Source organism: Halichoerus grypus, chromosome 11 (genome assembly GCF_964656455.1).
Source record: "Halichoerus grypus chromosome 11, mHalGry1.hap1.1, whole genome shotgun sequence".
Lineage (NCBI taxonomy): Eukaryota > Metazoa > Chordata > Mammalia > Carnivora > Phocidae > Halichoerus > Halichoerus grypus.
In genome coordinates, this window is record NC_135722.1 from 13,353,164 (window position 1) to 13,376,169 (window position 23,006).

The 23,006-nt window shown below is 36.6% G+C and overlaps 2 protein-coding genes across 2 annotated transcripts; both read left to right on the forward strand.

The window, feature by feature from the left end:
• Positions 1 to 18,001: 18,001 nt before the first annotated feature.
• On the forward strand, positions 18,002 to 18,957 carry LOC118536098 (olfactory receptor 5F1-like). The gene is given in 2 exon segments (XM_036092785.1): positions 18,002 to 18,587; positions 18,590 to 18,957. Coding segments are annotated over 2 exon segments (954 nt in total).
• Positions 18,958 to 21,782: 2,825 nt separating this feature from the next.
• Positions 21,783 to 22,727, forward strand: LOC118536094 (olfactory receptor 5F1-like). The gene has a single exon (XM_036092782.2). The coding sequence runs from the start codon at positions 21,783 to 21,785 to the stop codon at positions 22,725 to 22,727; it is 945 nt and encodes a 314-aa protein (XP_035948675.1).
• The last annotated feature ends 279 nt before the right edge of the window (positions 22,728 to 23,006 follow it).

Genomic DNA, 23,006 nt, shown 5'->3' on the forward strand with positions numbered 1-23,006 from the left:
TTGGTCAATAAGATCTAGTAGAATTGTGAAAGTTGGCAAAATCCTTAAAGCAAAGCTTTGTTTTTCCATCTTAAAATCACGTTCTTCCATGTAAAGGAAAGTTGAAAAAAATTCTAGGAAAAAAGTGCCCACAGGTAAACTAGATAATTCTACAGAAGAATATCTGTGATCTTGGGAAGTAGTTTAACATAAAAGTTAAGACACAGAAGTTACTGTAAGAGATGACTAGGTTCAAATCTTAGCTTTGCTACTTACTGGTTGTGTGAGCTTGATAAAGTTATTTAACCACTCTGTGATGGCTAGAGGAATAAATGAGTAGATATTTGTAAAACATTTATGTTACTGGCATATAATAAACACTAATATGAGCATTTATTAAATAAAATTAATTAGAACAAATAAATTGACCTTTTTGTTTTTTAATTGCTTACTAAATACTGAATTTTATTATTTATGTACGTATGTATGTATGTATGTATGTATGTATTTATTTATTTTTAAGTGGGCTCCCCACTGGGCATGGAGCCCAACGCAGGGCTTGAACTCACCACCTTGAGATCAAGACCTGAGCTGAAATCAAGAGTTGGAGGTTTGGCTGACTGAGCCAGCAAGGCACCCCTCAATTTTATTTTTAATAAAATATTCATGTGTCTCAAAATTCATCTTATCTTTGGCATCCTGGATATATGATCTGTGCTCTCTTGTAGAGAAAAGGCATTGTGTGTGTGTGTGTGTGTGTGTGTGTGTGTGTGTGTGTGTGTTCTATGCAAATATATTGTTTGGCAGTAGTAAATCTTTTACACATGTCCTATAATTATTGCTTTTGTCTCCCTGGACTTATGTCTCTATCTCACCTCTGAGGTAAGACAATGTCTGATGTGAGGTCCCTGAAACATAAAACGTCTTGAAGAACAACTGTATCTCTGCACTTACTAGTGGACTTCTAAACTGGTTATATGAGAAGATATATGTTATATAACCAGAAGGAAATTAATCAAGGGAAAAAAATAGGATGAGTGCAAAGAAAAAATAAATTATAGCATGATGGAAGATATTCAGCAAGCAGTTAAAGATTAGTAATATTAGAGTAGCACTACAGTGAGCAATAAGGCAAATGAATAATGGAGGTCTATTCTGTCCACCATGCTTGCTAACTCAGAATTACCCCTCCCCCAACAAAATGACCTGCAATCTTCTAGAATCACTGAGAAGAGAGGTCAGTCTTCTTTGGGAACCAGATCCTACAGAGGAAGATGTAAGGTGAGTGCCTGAAACTATGGTGAAGCAATCCAAACTCTTAAAATAAAGGAGAAAAAAGTGTTTACTTGGTTATGCAGTGCAAATGTCATTTGTAAGCTTTATATAACATTCACATTCTCACTTAAATCTGTCTTTTATTTTTTCTCTGAAGTTGTGGTTAAAAAATCAACTCAGTGATTAAAGTCGTTAAAGAATCTTCAATTAATTACTTGCTGTATAAACTTTAAATAAGGAGTTTGCACAGATTTAGTGGTTAAAGAATCAATTCAAAAATCGTAAAAAAGGTTTCCTCTAAGTCATTTTTGTGAAATTTCTAACTAAAGAACTAACATTAAAGAATCAATTAAATAACAAAAGTGTACCAAATTTAGGAGATTTTATGCCATTGGTTCTCAGCGATTGTATCAGATGAGATCTAACTATTAACATCAGCTCTATTATAAGAGTAACAACAGTCTACACCGAGACCTCCAGATCATCACATTTGCCTGCTTATTGGGACTTGATTTGCAATCACTGGTACAGAAGAGTCTGCAACAAGGAAGATTAGCAAATTGTCCTGTAAGGCAAATGAGAGCATATTCCAGAGCCTCATGATTACATAGGAAACCTTCACCTTTGTTTGGAGATTAGTGATAGAAATTCTAAAATCAGGCAAGTTTATCAAAATATGTTTTATTTTCTCACTGGCAACACCAAAACAAATGGCACTGTGCAGTACTGGTTAAACACACAGGATTCAGAGGGAGGCAAAATTGATGTTAACCTCAGATGCGGCATCTAAGTTTCTGTAAGTCATTCAAGTTCGGGATCCCTAAATTTCTTGATTTTGTTTATTAGCATAATAATATTCCATAAGGTTGAAACCAGGATGAAACTGGATAATTTATAGCACCATTTGCAGAGCTTATTATATTGTAGATACATAAAATGGAACCATTATTGTCTATAATTACTATTAAGGGCATTATGATTGTTCGATAATTCAATATCTGACTTCAAAGTCATAAGTTCCCTGAATTGATGATTATAGGAACAAACACAAAGTAGTCATACTATAGATGAACATATGTATGTGCTCATAGCAAGTGAGATTTGGCTTACTGATGAGGGTTATTTAAGCTTACTCAATTAATTAGACCATTGGATTTCCCCAAATTCCAAAATAGGCACAGTTAGCTTTTGCCTCCTGGCAATAAGGGGCACAATGAATCAGGCAAGGCTTTTGGAAAATGCCAGGGGTAAGGTAAGGTCAGATTTATGCCTCCACCATCCTCCATCCACTCCCCCAGTCCACACATATACACAAACTAAGAAAACACCACAGAGAATCAGTGAACAAACCTTTTATCTAAGACAACATTATCTTTGTTACATTGTTGCATTCACAGCAGACAGTCACCTACCTTAGCACCATTTAGAATTTTGAATCAGAGAATTTATTTTGTACAAGAGGTTGACAACCCTTCTCTCCAAATTTTACATATGGGTCTTATAATGGCTGACTATTTATCTTCTAGGCAGTGACAAGTGGGACATGACCCCAAGATAATCCCCACCCCCAGGAGGACTTTGGATACATAGCTACTTCCTTTCCAGTGGTGTGGCTTGAATGGTTTATTTTAAATAAGAAAGATGAAAAATGGTAACAGAATGGACTATAATGTAGCCAGTTGCAACAAAACACATGTGTCCATCACTGGGAGATGTTTGATTAAAAAAAGAACAACAACAAAAACATTTTAGCAATACCAAACAATAAAAAAAAAATGCCTTCTCCTATAAATGCTATGATTTCTATCAGATACTGAAAGGTGCTTTAAAGCACAATCTCAATGTTACCGAGAAGAATCCCAAGCACCCTTTTTGTTTGGTTTTCAGTTATCTGAGTACAAGGAAATATGCCTTAAAAGATAAGCTGCAGGAGTGAGAGCTTATGTCTCAGGCAACCTCGATTTGAACGTTAGTTTTTTCCATGTAACAACTGTGAGACACTAAGCTGCTTATTTAACCTGATTTTTGTTAATTTTTAAACTGTGAATAATAATTGCCCATCTCATCAGATTCTTGTTGGGATTGGGACAATGCATGTAAAACCTAGCCTCTTGTGCAGAAGGTTGTATTCATTTAATAACTGTTAGCTTTCTTTAACAATTATAGCAGCATTTATAGCAGCATTTCTTAGTACTTAAAATTCAGTTTCTGGGTTTTAACTTGTGAACATTGGTATAGAGTCTGTACCTTAAGGTAGACAGAAAGGAGAATGGGTAAGTCTGGGATGCCAGACATTGCAAACAACTGGCTTTCTTCTTCTATCTAGTGGGGAAATTAAAATCATTTTTGTTGCTACTAGAGGGTTTCTTATTTAATAGGCAAAAGATCAGTGTATTTAGAAAAAAGAAAAAGGTCATCTTTTGTTAACCAAAACAGCAATGTGTGTGAAGAATTAAGAGCCAGAAAAATACAGCTTAAAAATTTCTGAGAGGGGCACCTGGGTGGCTCAGTCGTTAAGCGTCTGCCTTCTGCTCAGGTCATGATCCCAGGGTCCTGGGATCGAGCCCCGCATCAGGCTCCCTGGTCCACGGGAAGCCTGCTTCTCCCTCTCCCACTCCCCCTGCTTGTGTTCCCTCTCTCGCTGTCTCTCTCTCTGTCAAATAAATAAATAAAATCTTTAAAAAAAATTTCTGAGAGAGAAGATGCCAAAATCATTGTTCTTTCTTTTTACCCCCTATTTCATTTAATAAACCTATGCATCTCATGAAAAAAAAATAGAAAAATAGTTTAAAAAATAGTAATCTCTTAGTTGTATTTTTAAAAGATGTGATTATAAAGACAAACTCCTTTTCTATAAGGAGTGTATGTTTGTTATTAAACACAAAGGTGGGGCGCCTGGGTGGCTCAGTTGGTTAAACGTCTGCCTTCGGCTCAGGTCATGATCTCCTGGTCCTGGGATCCAGCCTGCGTCAGGCTCCCTGCTCAGTGGGAGTCTGTCTCTCTCTCTCCCTCCCTCTGCCCCTTCCCACCACTCATTCTCTCTCTCTTTCTCTCTCTCATAAATAAATAAAATCTTAAAAAACAAACCAAAAAAACCCTTCACTTTAAAGAGTACTCTCCTCTCTTACAGTGATATGGGAACCAACAACAGTAAAACAGCTCTGCTCATTGAAAGCAGAAAATAGATTGGCACATGTTGAGATGAGCCCTGGGTGTTATATGCAACTACTGAATCATGGAACACTACATCAAAAACTAATGATGTACTGTATGGTGGCTAACTGAATATAATAATAAAATAAATAAATAAAAGAAAATGGATTGTCTAACTCCTTCAAAGTATAAGGAAGGTGGAGGACGAGTTGAGAAACTTGGCAGGAACCAAAGGAAATAGACGATGAGGACAGCAGCATAGAACAGTCTGCTTCATATCCGACAACTGCCAGATCCTTCCATTGTCAGCTGCTGTGAATAATCCCTCATCTTGCTTTACATTCAAAAGACTCAAAAGTTAGGAATGGAATTTTTGATTAGCCAAGAGTAGTGCACATACTCAAGCTTCAGTTTCTAGGGAGCTAGAGATGAAATCTCTCTCTCCTTAGCTTGTTATGGGGCTGAAAAGGCATTGTGGCAACCCTGCCTTCCCATTCAGTGCAACCACTACTCTATCCCTTAGAGGAAGGGTTGCTTTCCTGCACACAAGCAGTTGAACCAGAGTAAGGAAGAATCATTTTCAGGAGTGTGTTATTAATTGTACACAACCCATACCAAGAAGCGCATCCACATATAACTTCCCTGAGCTTCCCCTTCACTACCAATTGTATTCCTTCATGCTCCTGATTGACCAAACTGAAATAGATTTCTTCTACAAGCAACGTAGATAAAAATGTTTATTTCTGGAAGCTCTACTTAATGGATAAATTATCCAATATTTTCCAATATTCTTCAGGAATTCCTTAGCCTGGAGTAATAATACTGTGGTAACGTTCTTTGCAGTAATCACTACAGTATGTGGAGCCTGCCAGCAACCAGGCTGAGTTTTTTTTTTGTTTTGTTTTGTTTTGTTTTGTTTTTGTTTTAACTCTTCCATTAATTAGCCATAGAGAAGTCCCTTGGTGCCATGCTGTGCTGTGAAAGTAAATGAGGGTCTCCTGAAAGTTACTTGGACCTTTAGGATTGTCCAAGCCCACCTTCACATATGCAAATTCCATGAAATAATAATAATTATTCCATGAAATAATAATGTTCTTCATGGAGCAATAAGAGATCTTATAACTCCATGTTCATAATAGAAAATTTAGGACTCAGGATAACCTGGTGCTCCATGGTCAGGTATTCTATCTCAACGAGAACCCAGTAGCAAGATAATGCTTATTTTTCAAACTGAGAAAAGTAAATTTGCTGAAGCAAAAAAAAAAAAAAAAAAATTGGTCTTCTTAAAATCTCTAAAGGCTTCCGTTATTGCATATAACATTTTGATATGCCAGTGTCAATTTGGGGAATGTTATAGAAAAAAGACTGAGGTATAGAACTGTTTGCATTGCAGTCCAAAGAGCCCTTTCAGCTATGCATCCTTCACAAAGTTGTCAACCCTTAAGAGAGTCCACTGAGGGGGGTCAAAAGTGGGCTCACCCATATAGAAAATGTAGCCTCCAGAATTGAAAGCGGGTTATCAATATGTTGCATCTTTTATGTGGTAGGAAACCCAAGGTTTAGAAAAGTGTGCTTCCATTTAGGAAGGATGTGATCTTGTGATTTATAATAAGAAATACATATTTGGTTTTTGTCCCAGTTTCTGGCACAAGGCTTCCAAAACCCTTGGAATTTTCCTAAGCGTTGAGAGAGATAAAAATGTCTTCTGCTATGGTACTGATGAGGTGACTCTTGGAATGTCCCTATATCACCTAAGGTTGGGAAGGGGGGAGGGGGAACACTGGAGGCTGAATCCATTGCCAATGGCCAGTGATTTAATCAGTCGTGCCTATGTAATAAATCCTCCGTAAAAACTGAAAGGTATGGGATTTGGGAAGCTTCCAGATTGGTGGGCACTTAGAGATTCAGTGACAGTGGTGCCCTCTGAGAAGGCATGGAGGCTCCGTATCATTTCCCCATACCTCGCCCTATGTATCACTTTCATCTGGGTGTTCCTGAGTTATGTCCTTTTATAGTAAACTGGTTATTGAGTAAGTGAAATGTGTCTCTGAGCTCCGTGAGCCACTGTAACAGTTCAATCAAACCCAAGGAAAGGGTCCTGGGAACCTCTGATTTATAGTCATTTCAGTCACATGTGTAGGTGACAACTTGGACTTGCGATGAGCATCTGAAGGGGGTGGGAAATTTATAGGATAGAGATCTTAAATTATAACCCAAGGAGGGGGTCACTGGAAGCTCCAGTCAATAGCCAGTTCTGTCAGAAACATGGGTAACAACCCAGGGTTGTGACTGGCATTTGAGGGGACAGTCTTGTGGGACTGAGTCCTTAACCTGTGGAATCTGATGCTATCTCTAGGTGGATAGTGTCAGAATTGAGTTAAATTGTAGGATACCTTCCTATACCCTGTTGGTGTCCATAGTAGTGCTTGCTTGGTGGTATGGGGGGAACCCCCCTCCACACGTTGGTAATTGAGGGCAGAACTCAAAATGGAAGATGTACCAACATTCCCTAAATGTCTGGACCCACAGAAACAAGGCTTCTAGATTGCTGATATGTGCAGATGCCATATAATATTCTGGTCTTCAATATTGTGGATAGTTGTATATTTTCATGGGATAGTGAGAGGCAAACTAATTTTTATTTTTCAAGAACCTGGGATTTACACATTTAGAGACAAAATGTTTAAAAGTTCTTTGTTTCCCCTGTCAAGAAAAACAAAACAATTCAGGATGTTTGTTTTTCCTGTGTGGGGTAGGGAAGTAGAGAAAGCATTATATTATTGGAAAGCTACATGCAGGGTATCATGGACGGTGCTGTAGGAGTACCATAGTAGGAATAGTAGTTATAAATGGAAGTCATCATCTGATTACATTCATAAAGAATAATTAACTAATATTTTAAAAATTCATTAATTTTCTATACTGGCAAAACTAAAAAGCCAAGTTACAATTCTGTAAGAATCACTGTCTCCGTTTTTCACGGAACTGTGCAGTAATGGGCTAACTCAGTCGGTCTGGATTGCCCGAACTCTGCATATTCGTAGGTATTCAAAGACTGACCTTCGACTAGCCCTGAGAGATAATTTCTGAAACCTTGGAATATCCTACCTGATAAGAGCATCTTTGTATCCTGGGGTCCCACACCAGTTTAAGCTAATGATGTGATTTAAGATAAATGCCTGTTTTTATACACCTGGGGTTTCTAGGAACAACTTGGGCTAGGCTGGATCAGTTTGAATTCTGGGGTGAGCTGCTGAAGACTAAGTAACTGAGGACAGTTATGTGGACTCTCCAAACCTATGTACTGCCCTCCAATAAAACACTCTACACTGGCACGCCTGGGTGGCTCAGTCAGTTAAGCATCTGACTCTTGATCTCAGCTCAAGTCTTGCTTTGAGCGTTGTGAGTTCAATACCCGCATTGGGCTCCACGCTGGGTGCGGAGCCTACTTAAAAGACAAAAACAAATTCCTGTTACACTAAGATTTGGTTGAGCTTTTCTGGTTGGCAAGAATTCCTAAGAGTCATTGGGCAACACTGCCAGGAGAACCAAGTGCTCTGTGTGACCTCACCAGAAGAGGACAAGTGGAAGCCTTGCCTGGTTTCCCCTGGACACTGACCTATATATACACCTTTCTCCTTTGCCAGTTTTAATCTAACTCTGTAGCTGTAATGAACCATAACCATAATAGTGATTCTGAGTCTTGTGAGTCCTTCCAGGAAATCACCGAGCGTGCTGGCAGTCTTGGGCACCTCTGACATAAGTACTAAATTCAAAAATTTTCCTCAAGTGCTTTTTTTTTTCTTTTAAGATTTCAAACTTCTTGATTCGTTAGTATATAAAATATGAAATTTAACCTATTTCAAAAATATAAAATAGATATTAGAAAACCAAATTAAATGAAGATATATAAACTCACCTCCCAAGTTAAATAAAAATGAAGAACTTTGAGTGTTGTCCAAACTGGATATTCTTTGTGATCACCCCTATTATCCTGCTTCCTTGACAGTGACAACCATTTTTCTGTATTTTTCGTTCCTTAGCTTTTACTTTTAAGAATCAATTCATCCATGCTCTTACATATATTCTTCATAAATCTACGTTTTTTTGCTTTTTAGTATTACAAATGTGATGGCATCCAGTTTGTCCTTTATATTCCTTGCACTTTTCTTCAGTGTTATGTTTCTAACCTTATCTTATGTTCCTGCTCATTCCTGCACTCTTTAATTTTACAGTTTTGTAGTATTATTTTTCCTTAACATGTCATAATTGTCTGCTACTTTCTATCATGACTAACGCTTCTATGAATGCTACTCTACAGATCACTTGGTGCACAGGTACAAGTCTGTCTGGGTACATCCCTGGATGTAGCATTGATTGGATACAGAGTACGCCTATGTTCAGCTTTAAAATATAACAAAATGTTTTCTAAATTTCTTGCTCATATTTATGCTCTCAACAATAGCGCATAATAGCTCAGGTTCCATACACTTACTAGCACTTATTATGGTCAGACATTTAACATTTTTTTTTTTTGCCAACATAGTGGGGGTGTCAGATATTTAAATCTTTAACACATCTGGAATTATTATTTTTTTTTTTTGCCTATTGTACTAAGTAGGGATCTTTTCTTTTTTGAATGCAGACAGTATATTTTCTTCACTTTTTTTTTTTTTTTAAATACGTGCTCTCGAGGCACCTGGTTGGCTCAATCTGTTGAGCATTGGACTCTTGGTTTCAGTTCAGGTCATGATCTCAGGGTCCTGAGATCAAGCCTTGCACTGGGCTCTGTGCTCTGTAGGGAGTCTGCTTAAGATTCTTTCCCCCTCTCCCTGCCCCTCCTCTCTCTCTCTTTCTCAAATAAATAAATAAATAAATCTTTAAATATATATATATATCTATTCTCCATTCACCCTTGGTGACATCCTGTAATGTATTAAATTTTCATTTACATGTGTATTTGTTTCTGGATTCTGTTCTGATTATCAGCCTATGTTAAACTTTCTTCATTGCTAAGTTTTCCTTCATATAATGACATTAATATCTGTTAGATCCCTCTTTAGGATTGGCTTAACCTTTTAGTTTTGGGTTATTCAATAAATATTTAAATTAGTTGTTACTTTCAGAACAGTTCTAAAATTTTTTTTGGAACTGTGCTGTATTTATAATCAAATTTTAAAAACATATCTTTAAAATACTGAGCCATTTTTGTAAACATGGTGTCACTATTCCTATTTATTTAAAATCTTTTAATGATGTTTTATAATTTTCTTTACAAATGTTTTGAGTACCTATTTTGGGTTATTTTTTCTAAGGTCCCTTAATATTACAGATGTTAGCCTTTAAAAAATTACATTGAAATCTTTTCTGCAGTGATAAGGATATAAACTCATTTTCAGATCAGATATGGATCCTAAATTTAGCAACTCAGACAAACGTTTTCATCAATCCTCATAATTTGCTTTTTCACTCCTTTCCATGAACCTATTCCATATACCCTTTAAAGTTGCTTTTTTTTTTCTGCTAGCCTTACCTTCCATTGAATTGTTACCTAGAACTGACAACATTGAACATCATTGTCTTTCATATAATTTTAAAGTAATATCACTAACCTTGTTTATTGGTTTTGATCATAAGATGCCAATTTAATCGTTTAACCTTTGGTCTTAATTGAAATTATGTCTGAACCTCCAAATGCAATTTACCAGGCTTGTCTTGCACCATTATTAACATAAAGGAAGATGTAAAAACAAAACAAAACAAAACCATTGCAATGACAAATCTTTTGGAACAAAACTTCAAGCAACTAAATCCTAAACTTTTAACCATTAAATTGCAAAAGAAGACATGCCATTAAAGGTGATTCTCCACTATTTTGGAAAGCATCATTATTTCACCTTTCTAAGCCACAAATTTGCAATGCTGATGCTACTACATTTTGAGATAGATCAACCATTCAAAGTGAATGCCTAGTGGGTCTCATCAACAATAATCTTTGGTGCATTTTTTTAGCTTAAATTCAAAGAATGTACAGTGCAATTATTACTGAAGGGATAAGTACCATGGTGATGATTATCCTTAGAGAAAAATAATCACTATATGATAAGGAAATGAAGACTCCTTGCTAACTGTTTTTACTTTAATGTAATAAGTCCCTTTGAAAATTGTGAATTGTTGCTTTTTGCATTGGAGAAAATATAGGGCTCAGCATCAGAATGCTTCCTAATTATGTTATTTCTTACTGAATCTCAAGAGAAATCAATAGACATTACAGTTATGTAATGAATCAACATATTTTTCATTTTTCTAAGTATAAAGAAATCCACACATGCATTTCAGTGATAAAAATGAATAAATTAAAAACCTATTTTTCCTACAATATCAATTTACAATTTATTACACATATTTGCTTTATTAATTTGAATAAAATTCTTAGAATAAAATATTAGAATTTTGAGACTGATCCTTAAATAAATTACATAGATAAAAATTTTACAATTTAAGACATGATGAATTATGAATCTATTTATAAAAATAACTTAAAAATTTTAAATTTACCATTTAAAATATAATCAAGTCTATTCACTCTTTTATTTATTTATCCCCAAGTATTTGTTGATTATCTACTATATGACAAACACTGTCCTATTAACCTGGTTAATAATATAAAGCTTTGTGCTCCAAAAAATTTGTTAGAAAACTAAAAAGAAAAAATATAAACAAGTAACTGAAAATGATAAATTTTTTTATTAATATGTCCTGAGAATCTAATTGAATAACTTTTTCTAGTTAAGGGCTTTTTTCTACCTTTGGTATTGAAGTTTTTATAAAGTATTTAAAGTATACAACAATTATATGTAATATCAAGATATGTAGGATCTTAATCAATAAAAATGAGTATCCTCTCCATGATACAACTCAACAATTAAAAATATTTAGCTTATTTAAAATTATCCTTTCAAATTCCTTTTTTACATAGACGTTTTTGTTTGTTTGGTAATAACTGAATAAGTAACATGTGAAAATATAGAGCTTACCCCACATCTCATAAACTGTAATGTCCCTTTGATGAGTAAATTTATACCAAGTCAAGAGATTGAAATTATCAGAACACTAGAGATTATTTCTCATGTACCTTCTGTGAAAGTCCATAAGATAATCCAAAGGAATCAATACGTTGAAAGAAGGTTTCAAAGATGTGTAAAATTCTTCAGAGACATTGTTAAGTTAAATAATAAAATAAGTCCATTGGATTTAGCATAAACAAGTCACTGATGGCATTAAAAGGAAGGCCACCAGTAACAAAGATAAAATACAGAATGTAAGCGTCTCAAACTTTATGATGTCTCTACTCAAAGATATATTTCCTAATCCTCTGCTCTGTGGAAAGTAATTCTAATAAACTCAATATGTTAGCCCTTAAATACTTATTTTTAAATAATGGAAATGAGTACATTATAGAAGAAATACCAAGAACAATATCAGGATTCTAAGTCGCCTGAGCAGCTATATTGTTTTCTATTTTTCCTGTATTACCACAAGAGGAATCATCAACATTATACCCCGTTAAGAAAATGGTACCATAAGAATGTTCCTTTAGTCTGACCAGGTCAGAGAAGTCATGGTTACTTTGATTAGTTACTGTGATTAGGAAGGTGAAGGCAAACACCACGCCACTTATTTGGGGTTAAAGACCAGGATTTTGGTGAAGTTTATAATCAGAGGTCTTCAAAAGAGGAGACCTATCCCTGTCACCTCCTTATTATTCTATAAGGGCACGGAAACCCTCCTAGGTATGTAGTGAGCTTGCATTCCAGGAGACAGCCCTATCCTTGTTGTTTACTCTTTTAATGGAGTCAGTGTGTGTGTGCGTGTGTGTGTGTGTGTGTGTGTGTGTGGCCTCACAAGTGAATGACAAATATTATCAACTCAGGGGCCAGAGCCTGGATTTGGGTCAGCTGTTTAGGGGAGTGCTGAGAAATGCCAGTTTCCCAGAACTTGAAGGCCTTGGAACCCAGGGAAGGACTCAACCCACTGGTTGGCCAACTGGGCATTAATTGGCAGAAAACAAAAAACAAGAAGAAAAGAAAGAGAGAGAGAAAGCAAAAAAGGAGAGGAAATGAGAGAGAGAAGGAAGGAAGAAAGGAGGGAGGGAGAAAGGAAACTTACATCAAACCATACACCAAAATCAAGGGAAAAATAAGAGACCTGAAGTAGAAAATTTAAAAATTCTTGAATAAAATGGGTGCCTGGGTGACTCAGTCCATTAAGCATCTGACTCTTGATTTCAGCTCAGGTCATGATCTCAGAGTTGTGAGATAAAGCCCCACATTGGGCTCTGTATGGGGAGTGGAACCTGCATAAGATTCTCTCTCTCCCATTCCCTCTGCCCTGCCCTCCCCCGCCCCCCACCCCCATGGCTTGCTTGCTTGTGTAAGTGCTCTCTTAAAAAAAAAAAAAAACCGCAAAATTCTTGAGTCAAATACAGGAGAAAATAATTTCACCTTGGGTTAAGAACTTTTCTCTTAAATATTACACAGAAAGCACAAACACATAAGTAAAAATTAATAAACTATTTAATTAAAAGTATAATCTGATTTCAAAAAGATACTATAAAAATATAGTCAAGCTACAAACCAGAAAAAATATTGGTAAAGTGCATATATTTTAAAGGACTTGTATCCAGAAAATACAAGGAATTCTTATAACTCAATGACAATAAAACAAAACAAAACAAAACAAAAAACAAATAACAAAATAGGCAAGAGATTTTCGCAGATATTTCACGAAAGAAAAAATAAAGGCAGAAATGAGCACATGAAAAATGTTCAAAATGATTAGTCACAAGGGGAACTTAAATTAAAATCATGATGAGAAATACATCCATAACTATTAAAATAGCTATAACTTTAAAAAAGAAAGAAAAAAACAGAAAGAAAATGCCAAATGTTGGTGATTATTTAAAGCAACAGGAGGGGTGCCTGGGTGGCTCAGTGGGTTGAGCATCCGACTCTTGATTTCAGCTCAGGTCATGATCTCAGGGTTGTGAGATTGAGCCCCCGAGTGGGGCCCAGTGCTGGGCGTGGAGCCTGCTTAAGATTCTCTCTCCTTCTCCCTCTTGCTCTGCCCCTCCCCACCACTCCCACACAAGTGTGCTCTCTCTCTCTTGCTCACTCTCTCTAAAAGAAAAACAAAAACAAAAACAAAATAAAAAGCAAAACAACCTCCCCCCCCAAAAAAAAACAAAAACAGGAATTCTCAAATATTGTTGGCAATAAAAAGCAACACTATAATTTTGTTAAAGTTTGTCAGTCTTTTAAACAGCTTACACTTATTATAGGATCCAACAATTTTACTCCTATTTACTTAAGATAAATAGAAACACAGATGAACAGGAGCTTTATACATAATTGCTCTAAATTGGAAACAGACTCAGTTGCCATCAACTAATGACACATCTACAGAGTGGACTACTACTTAGTAATACAAGGGGGGAAAATGGATAAAAAGTAACAACATCATTGAATCTCAAAAGTTACAATGAGGGACAGAAGCCAGACTCAAAAGGCTGCACACTATGGTTAGTTTGCAAACTGGCCCCAAACACAGATGACAAGGAGAGAACTAAGCAAGAGGCAGAACATTCCAGATTGGTGGCAGGTTTAATAAGCAAGGGAACTTACATACAACACTTGTCTTGAGAGACAACAAAACAAGTAGATTGCTACACCTGCTCACCAGAATCTTAAAAGTTTATCTAGAGGACTTATCTGGATTCAGTCCTGTTTTCAGTTCATGTGGTCTCAACACCTTACTCTCTCAAGGCTATGTCCTTAATGGCTGTTAACACTGGAATAATGGGCAGAATGTGCAATTCAAGGACAGGGGAGGAGTAAGGAGCGTCTGATTGCCTAGGTTCAGCTCACAAGTCAACTGGAGGTCACATCCTCTCCATGACCTCCTCCAGCAACTGTATGATTCCATTTAGATCACATCCTGGGAAGGGCAAAAGCATGGCATAAATTGCATCAGTGGTTTCCCAGTGGTTGTCAGAGGCTGGAGAAAGGGATAGAATTGTCTATAAAGGGGCATAATGGGATTTATTAGGCTGCCAGCAATATTCTGTCTTGATTGTGGTGGTGATTGCAAGACTGTGTGTGTCAAAACTCACCAACTGTGTACCTAAACATGGTGATAATTTACTGTAGGAAAACTACGGCACATTAAGCCTGACTTTAAAAAACTGACAGCTTCCAACTCAATATTTTACCATCCAACTCAATATTTTACCATTTTCACCATATTTTAAATTGAAAGATTTTTTTATTTGTTGTTCTTTCTTCCTCAATGAAATGCCTTTCAAGATTTTTAATTATAATCTCTTGTTCAATGAATTTAATCTCCTTTTTTCAATCTTTGTTTTTATTTTGGTGTAAGAATATTGATTTCTCCTTTGTTTATAACATTCTGTCTTGCCCTTGCTTCCGTGATGACTCACTATGCTGATTCCCCTCCTGTCTCTCTTAATTCACATTTCTGGTTGTTTAATTACAAATATTTTGAAGGACTCCATTTCTTAAATTGTTAATTAGATTTCATACATTTTAAACAAATATTATGTATTTTTTTATTTAAAGACTTTTTTTATTATGTTATGTTAATCACCATACATTACATCATTAGTTTTTGATGTAGTGTTCCATGATTCATTGTTTGCGTATAACACCCAGTACTCCATTCAGTACGTGCCCTCTTTAATACACATCACCAGGCTAACCCATCCCCCCACCCCCTCCCCTCTAGAACCCTCAGTTTGTTTCTCAGAGTCCATAGTCTTTCATGGTTCGTCTCCCCCTCCAATATCCCCCCCTTAATTTTTCCCTTCTTGCTATCTTCTTCTTCTTCTTTTTTTTTTTTAAACGTATAATGTATTGGGTGCCTGGGTGGCTCAGTCGTTAAGCGTCTGCCTTTGGCTTGGGTCGTGATCCCAGGGTGCTGGGATCGAGTCCCACATTGGGCTCCCTGCTTGGCGGGAAACCTGCTTCTCCCTCTCCCACTCCCCCTGCTTGTGTTCCTGCTCTCGCTATCTCCCTCTCTGTCAAATAAATAAATAAAACCTTTAAAAAAAACCCATATAATGTATTATTTGTTTCAGGGGTACAGGTCTGTGATTCAACAGTCTTGTACAATTCACAGCACTCACCATAGCACATACCCTCCCCAATGTCTATCACCCAGCCACCCCATCCCTCCCACCCTCCACCACTCCAGCAACCCTCAGTTTGTTTCCTGAGATGAAGAATTCCTCATATAAGTGAGGTCATATGATACATGTCTTTCTAAGAAGATGTGGTGTATATCTACAATGGAATATTATGCAGCCATCAAAAGGAATGAAATCTTGCCATTTGCAATGACGTGGATGGAACTGGAGGGTGTTACGCTGAGCGAAGTAAGTCAATATTATGTATTTTTTAGAGATCAATTAGGAGGTGGTTTTTAATGGCATAAGGATGACATCCTTACAAGTCAAGTTTTTAAGCAATATATTAGTGAGGTTAAAAATCTTCTTTAGATGCAGAAGTACTCTGCCTACTCTGATGATGGGAAGATTGTATTTACTGGAAGATACATTCACATATGCACACATATGTATATATGTAACATGTGTGTTTATATATATTTGTAATCTTCTAAGAGACTATGATAAAATGAGATGGGACAAGAAAGTTAGTAGCTGGGTATTATTTCTTTCAGCTGAAAATTGTGCTCAAATTGATTCTTCCAATTCTTAACAGTTTGTCTATTGAAAAGTCATGTAATAGCTTGAAACCTCAGCTGTAAATTGTAAAATAATAATGTAACCTCAAAGGCTGGTGTGGAGGATTAATTGGGAATTTAAGTGGAAATTTTTTAATATGTTATGACTTCTCTATGGAAATAGACTCTGCATGTATAGATGTGCCATGTTTTTCGTTTTTATTTTGTTTTTATACTTTGCTTTACTTGTATTTAGATCTGGAAAACCTGTTGTTTCATTCCCTTATAGGATCAGAATTACAGACATTAATTGCAAAAGCCAACACAATTCTAAAATCATAAAAAAAGAAGTTAGGTTTTCTGATCCATTGTATTATTTGCTCAGGGCATGGTATTTCTTAACATTGTACAATGAATTTAATTTCTCATTGTCATTAATTCACTCAAGAAGAGAGCTGGATTAAAAGATATACTTGCCAAGACAAAGGGAAAGGTGCGCGCGCACACACACACACACACACGCTATAAACACACATACACACAAAGGGAATGGAAAAGAAAAATAATTCTTTCAATTATTGAAAAGGCAAGGGAAGAATAATATATTGGTATTGGGCCATGTACCCATTTGGAATAAGCGGCAAAGAGAGAGGAAACATAAATAGCCAATTAAAATTATTAACATTAATTTTTTACTTTGACAAAAGGCTATTTTTATTTTTTTTTACATTCTAATGTAGTTAATATATAGTATATAATATAGTGATTCATCAGTTATTTTGGCAAGACTTTAAAGTAACACAGAGATCAGGAACGCCTTTTATGATACAAGGTCCGCATAATGTTTGATTCCATATATATGCATGTGATCATAATATGTTCTCATGTGAGACTAGAGTTTCTGCCTTTAGAGGATTGACTCACAGTTATAATCCATAATCTTGTTCCCATGGTTACCCATTTCTTTTTATAAAAGTCAACATAAATGCATGGCAATCTGTATTTATTAAGGTGTCTAGAATTCAAATAGTTAACAAATAGTTAATTTGAATTTTCATTGCATTGCATTTCATTTAAAAAATAAAAATTTTCTACTTTTGATTTTTAAGCTTCAACTGAGAACTCCTAATAAAAAGGAAAATAGTAGACTCCACAGGTAAGACACTAGGAAGGAATTTAGCAGGATTTGATGCCGTTATTCATGGAGGTGGACAAGTAGCATGTCTGCTACTACATGATGTTACTTGAGAGTGTATTTGTAACAAGAAAAATTGCTTCATTCCCTTCCCTTTTAAAACACTACAAAATCATTAATAAGACTATGAGAGGTGTCAAAATATTGGTTATTTGAAATGGTCATATTTGCTACTTGGGGCAGACAAGAACGATTTCTGGGAGTTTTGGTGTTGAAGAATATTCAGAGTGGTCTTGAGTGAAAAAAATAGATTTCAATTAAACACACATATCTGTTCACAGAATGAGAGAATTTGAAGCAAGAATATTTTTATCATTTGCATATGGATGTTGGCTGGAATGAAAGAACAGAACAACACATATTGCTTTTGCAGAAACTGAACGGGAGTGTGTGGTCTTGCACTAGTGAGTTGAGAGACCCCTAACCCTGATTCAATACAGACACTTGTTTATTACATTCAAAGGCTGATCTATCTGTCCCCCAATTTCCTCTTACTCAATTTACTGTGTTGTGTTATCCTAGGTTGTGTTTTTCCCCCATGTGTAGATGACCTCATTAACATTTCTATTTCTTATAAACTTAGGAGAGGAAAATATTTAGACCTAATGGAAATTTAAGCAAACTATATACATGCAACAAATGACCAGAAGAAACCACACTTCACCAACTGAGTTCATCCTGTTGGGATTAGCAGACACGATGGGGCTACAGATTGTCTTCTTTTTGCTTTTTCTGGTGATTTACACACTTACAGTTTTGGGGAATGTTGGGATGATCCTCCTAATCAGGACTGCATCCCGACTTCACACACCCATGTATTTCTTCCTGGCTAACCTGTCCTTTGTGGATGTTTGTTACTCTTCCACCATCACCCCAAAGATGCTGGTAGACACATTATCAGAGAAGAAAACCATCTCCTTTGCTGGCTGCTTCCTGCAACTGTACTTCTTCATCGCCTTGGCCACAACTGAATGCATCCTCTTTGGGTTAATGGCCTATGACCGTTATGTGGCCATATGCAACCCACTACTTTACCCCTTGGTCATGTCCAGGACAGTCTGCCTCAAAATGGCAGCAGGGGCTTTTACAGCAGGATTCTTGAACTCCATGGTTAACACAAGTTACGTGAGCAGCTTGCCATTCTGCAGTTCTAATGTCATTCATCATTTCTTCTGTGACAGCCCTCCACTTTTTAGGCTCTCATGTTCTGACACACACCTGAATGAAGCATCTTTTCCACATTTGCTGGTGTGAATATTGTTGGGGCTTTGCTGGTCATCCTGACCTCCTACTCCTATGTTCTCTTCTCCATCTTCCATATGCATTCAGGGGAGGGGAAGCGCAAAGCCTTCTCAACCTGTGGTTCTCACCTGACAGCTATAACTCTGTTCTATGCCACCACCATCTATACCTATCTGAGACCTAGTTCCAGCTATTCCCTCGATCAGGACAAAGTGGCTTCTGTGTTCTACACAGTGGTGATCCCCATGTTGAATCCTCTGATCTACAGCCTCAGGAACAAGGAAGTAAAGAAAGCCTTATGGAATGTAGCTACCAGGACAAGGATCCCTCTATTTCTGTGGTTGTTTGGTTGATTTTCTGAACAAAACAGAGTATTTAATTGACTTTTGAAGGCTGCTTCAAGACTACAGTTTTTTTTTTTAGAATATTTTCTGAGTAATTAGAGTCTACAATATTCAAATATATGTAACAACAAAGCATAAGTTTAGTAACTTACTAAACTTATGTAAGGCCATAGAACCTTCATGTAATCCTTCTATACTTAACTTTGCCTTATTTAATGATTTTTGAATAATTTATTTACTAAAATTAATGAAAGAAAGATGTTTGAAGCATATGCATTTAACCTTTGTTTTGGCCAGTATTTTCATCAGTGATTAGGTGAGGCCAGAAGAGGCTAGCTTACAAAACCTATGACCATCACGAAGTTGGAAAAATAAGCAAACAATTTGGAAGAAAGGAAGCAATCAATATCAAGAATCACATACATCCAAAAACACAGCAAAAGAAAAAGAGATGATGTTATTAGAAGATGAAGTCCTGCATGTAGGCAGAAAAGATGTGCACAGAGAGTTTAATCTTAACACACAAATATTGATTTTGATTTAGTTTGTTAAATGTAAACTAACAGGCACAACGTAATTTTCATTGCCGTATTGAAAATGAGAAGTGTACAATTGTAAACAGTAAATAGGTATTTACTAGAAGATGCGGACACGCATACGTACATATGCATGTGTGCACACACGTTTATGTACATATATATGTACATGTATGTGTATGTGTATATCTTTATGATATTCTTAGTGACTAGGATAAAAAGGGATGGGACAGGGAAGTTAGGTAGCCGGGTATTATTTCCTTCTGGTGAAGATTGGGCTCCAGTTGATTCTCCCACTTTCTAACAGTTTGTCTATTGAAAAGTCATTTAATAACCTGAAATCTCAGCTGCAAAATGCATAAAATAATAATGTCAACCTCAAAGACTGGCACAGAGGATTAACTGAACATTTAAATGGAAAAGAGCTATATGTTGTGAGTTCTCAGTGAAAATAGGCTCTCCATGCATACGGACACCCAATGTGGTATTTCACCTTGCTTTTCTTGTATTTAGATCTGGAAAACCTGTCATCTCATCCCCTTCTAGGAACAGAATCATAGACAATAATTGCAAAATCCAACACAATTCTGAAATCATAAAAACATAAGTTAGTTTTCTTATCCATTGTATTATTTGCCCAGGGTTTAGTGTTTCTTTAAATATTGTGCACTTAAGTTAGTTTCTCCTTCTCATTACTTTCACTCAAGACAGAGTTGAATAGAAGGATACACTTGCCCAGACAAAGGGAGGGGTGTGTGTGTGAGCACACGTACACACACACACACACACACACAAACACAATTTCACACAAAATTAAACAGAAAGAATATTTTTTTTCAATTACTGAAAGACAAAGGAAGAATAATAATTTGGTACTGGGATTTGTAACCATTTGGTATAAGCTAAAAATATAAAGGGAGAAGCAGTATCAGCAACCAAATAAAAGTATTATTATTTTATTTTTTACTTTGACAAGACTTCTTTAAAATAACATAGAGATCGGGTGCCTGGGTGGCTCAGTTGGTTAAGCGACTGCCTTCGGCTCAGGTCATGATCCTGGAGTCCCTGGATCGAGTCCCGCATCAGGCTCCCTGCTCGGCAGGGAGCCTGCTTCTCCCTCTGACTCTCCCCCCTCTCATGTGCTCTCTCTCTCTCATTCTCTCTGTCTCAAATAAATAAATAAAATCTTTAAAAAAAAAAAAAAAACATAGAGATCAGGAATTACTTTGTGATGCAAGCCCCACATGATGTTTGATTCCATATATCTACCTGTGATCGTATTGTGTGTTCTTTTGAGACTGGAGTGTCTGTCTCTAGAGGTCTGACTCACAATTAACCTATAATCTAGTCCCATGGTTACCCATTCTTCCTTATGAAAACAAAATAAAAGTGTGGCAATGTGTATCTACTCAGAATGCATCTCAAATGTTTACAAAAAAAGGTAAATTGAATGCTTACTGCATTTCATTACATTTAAAAATGAAATTTTCTTCCTTTTTCTGTAAGCTCCATTTGATTGGAGAACATCTCATAAAAAAGAAAATACTAGACTCCACAGGTAAGACCCTGGGAAGGAAGTGATCAGGATTTCGTGCTGTTACTCACTGAGTTGAACAGGTAGCATGTCTCCTACTAAGGATGTTAATTCAGAAGTGTACTTTGTAATGGGAACAAATTTTTGGATCACTTTTAAAACACAACAAAGTCATTTTTAAATATATGATAGGTGTCTAAATACTGATTATTAGAATTGGTCATTATTATTGCTGCATAAGTACTCAAGAGTGATTTCTGGGAAGTAGTGCATTAATTTTAGAGTTGAAGAATATTCAGAGTGGTCTTGAGGATAAATGGAAAGGAAAAAAAAAAATAGAGCTAACCCCACATACCTGCTCAGAGAATGGGAGAGATGTCAGCAAGGATATTTTTATCCTTTGCATTTGGACACAAACTGTAGAGAGAGACAAGAGTACAAAGTATGCTGCTTGTGGGAAACTGAATTGGAATAGGTGGTCTTGCACTGCTGAGTTGGGAGGCCCCCAACACTGATTCAATACAGACACTTGTTCATTACATTCAAAGGCTGATCTATTTGTCCCCCAACTTCCACTTACTCCATCACTGGATTTATTGTGTTGTATTATCCTAGGTTGTGTTTTTCCCCCATGTGTGAATGACTTCATAACGGTTCCATTTCCTGGAAACTTAAGACAGGAAAATATTTACACCCTAATGGAAGTTTAAACAAACTATATATATATATATATATATATATATATATATATATATATGTAACAAATGACCAGAAGAAACCACACTTCACCGACTGAGTTCATCCTGTTGGGATTAGCAGACACGATGGAGCTACAGATTGTCCTCTTTTTGCTTTTTCTGGTGATTTACACACTTACAGTTTTGGGGAATGTTGGGATGATCCTCCTAATCAGGACTGAGTCCCGACTTCACACACCCATGTATTTCTTCCTGGCTAACCTGTCCTTTGTGGATGTTTGTTACTCTTCCACCATCACCCCAAAGATGCTGGTAGACACATTATCAGAGAAGAAAACCATCTCCTTTGCTGGCTGCTTCCTGCAACTGTACTTCTTCATCGCCTTGGCCACAACTGAATGCATCCTCTTTGGGTTAATGGCCTATGACCGTTATGTGGCCATATGCAACCCACTACTTTACCCCTTGGTCATGTCCAGGACAGTCTGCCTCAAAATGGCAGCAGGGGCTTTTACAGCAGGATTCTTGAACTCCATGGTTAACACAAGTTACGTGAGCAGCTTGCCATTCTGCAGTTCTAATGTCATTCATCATTTCTTCTGTGACAGCCCTCCACTTTTTAGGCTCTCATGTTCTGACACACACCTGAATGAAAGCATCTTTTCCACATTTGCTGGTGTGAATATTGTTGGGGCTTTGCTGGTCATCCTGACCTCCTACTCCTATGTTCTCTTCTCCATCTTCCATATGCATTCAGGGGAGGGGAAGCGCAAAGCCTTCTCAACCTGTGGTTCTCACCTGACAGCTATAACTCTGTTCTATGCCACCGCCATCTATACCTATCTGAGACCTAGTTCCAGCTATTCCCTCGATCAGGACAAAGTGGCTTCTGTGTTCTACACAGTGGTGATCCCCATGTTGAATCCTCTGATCTACAGCCTCAGGAACAAGGAAGTAAAGAAAGCCTTATGGAATGTAGCTACCAGGACAAGGATCCCTTCCTTTTTCTGATTTGCTTGCTAAATTTTCTGAACTAGGTATTAAATGAACTTTCTAGGTTGATTGAATCCTACATTTTTCACTAGGATATTTCTAAGTAATTGCGTTTTGTTAATACTCAAGTGTGGGGACCCATTTATGTACAAAGTAAATCACCAGTCTTATATACGGACTCTGGGCTTTCATGTAATTGTTGTTTATTTTTGCTGGGTTTTCACAAATAGGGCTTATTTCTAAGTCTTGGTTAGAGAAGGAAAGGAATTCAATATTTAGAATCAAAAGTGACAATAT

What these genes read in the sequence shown, in the direction of transcription:
- LOC118536094 (XM_036092782.2), top strand. Translation starts at nt 21,783, where the DNA reads ATGACCAGAAGAAACCACACTTCACCGACTGAGTTCATCCTGTTGGGA.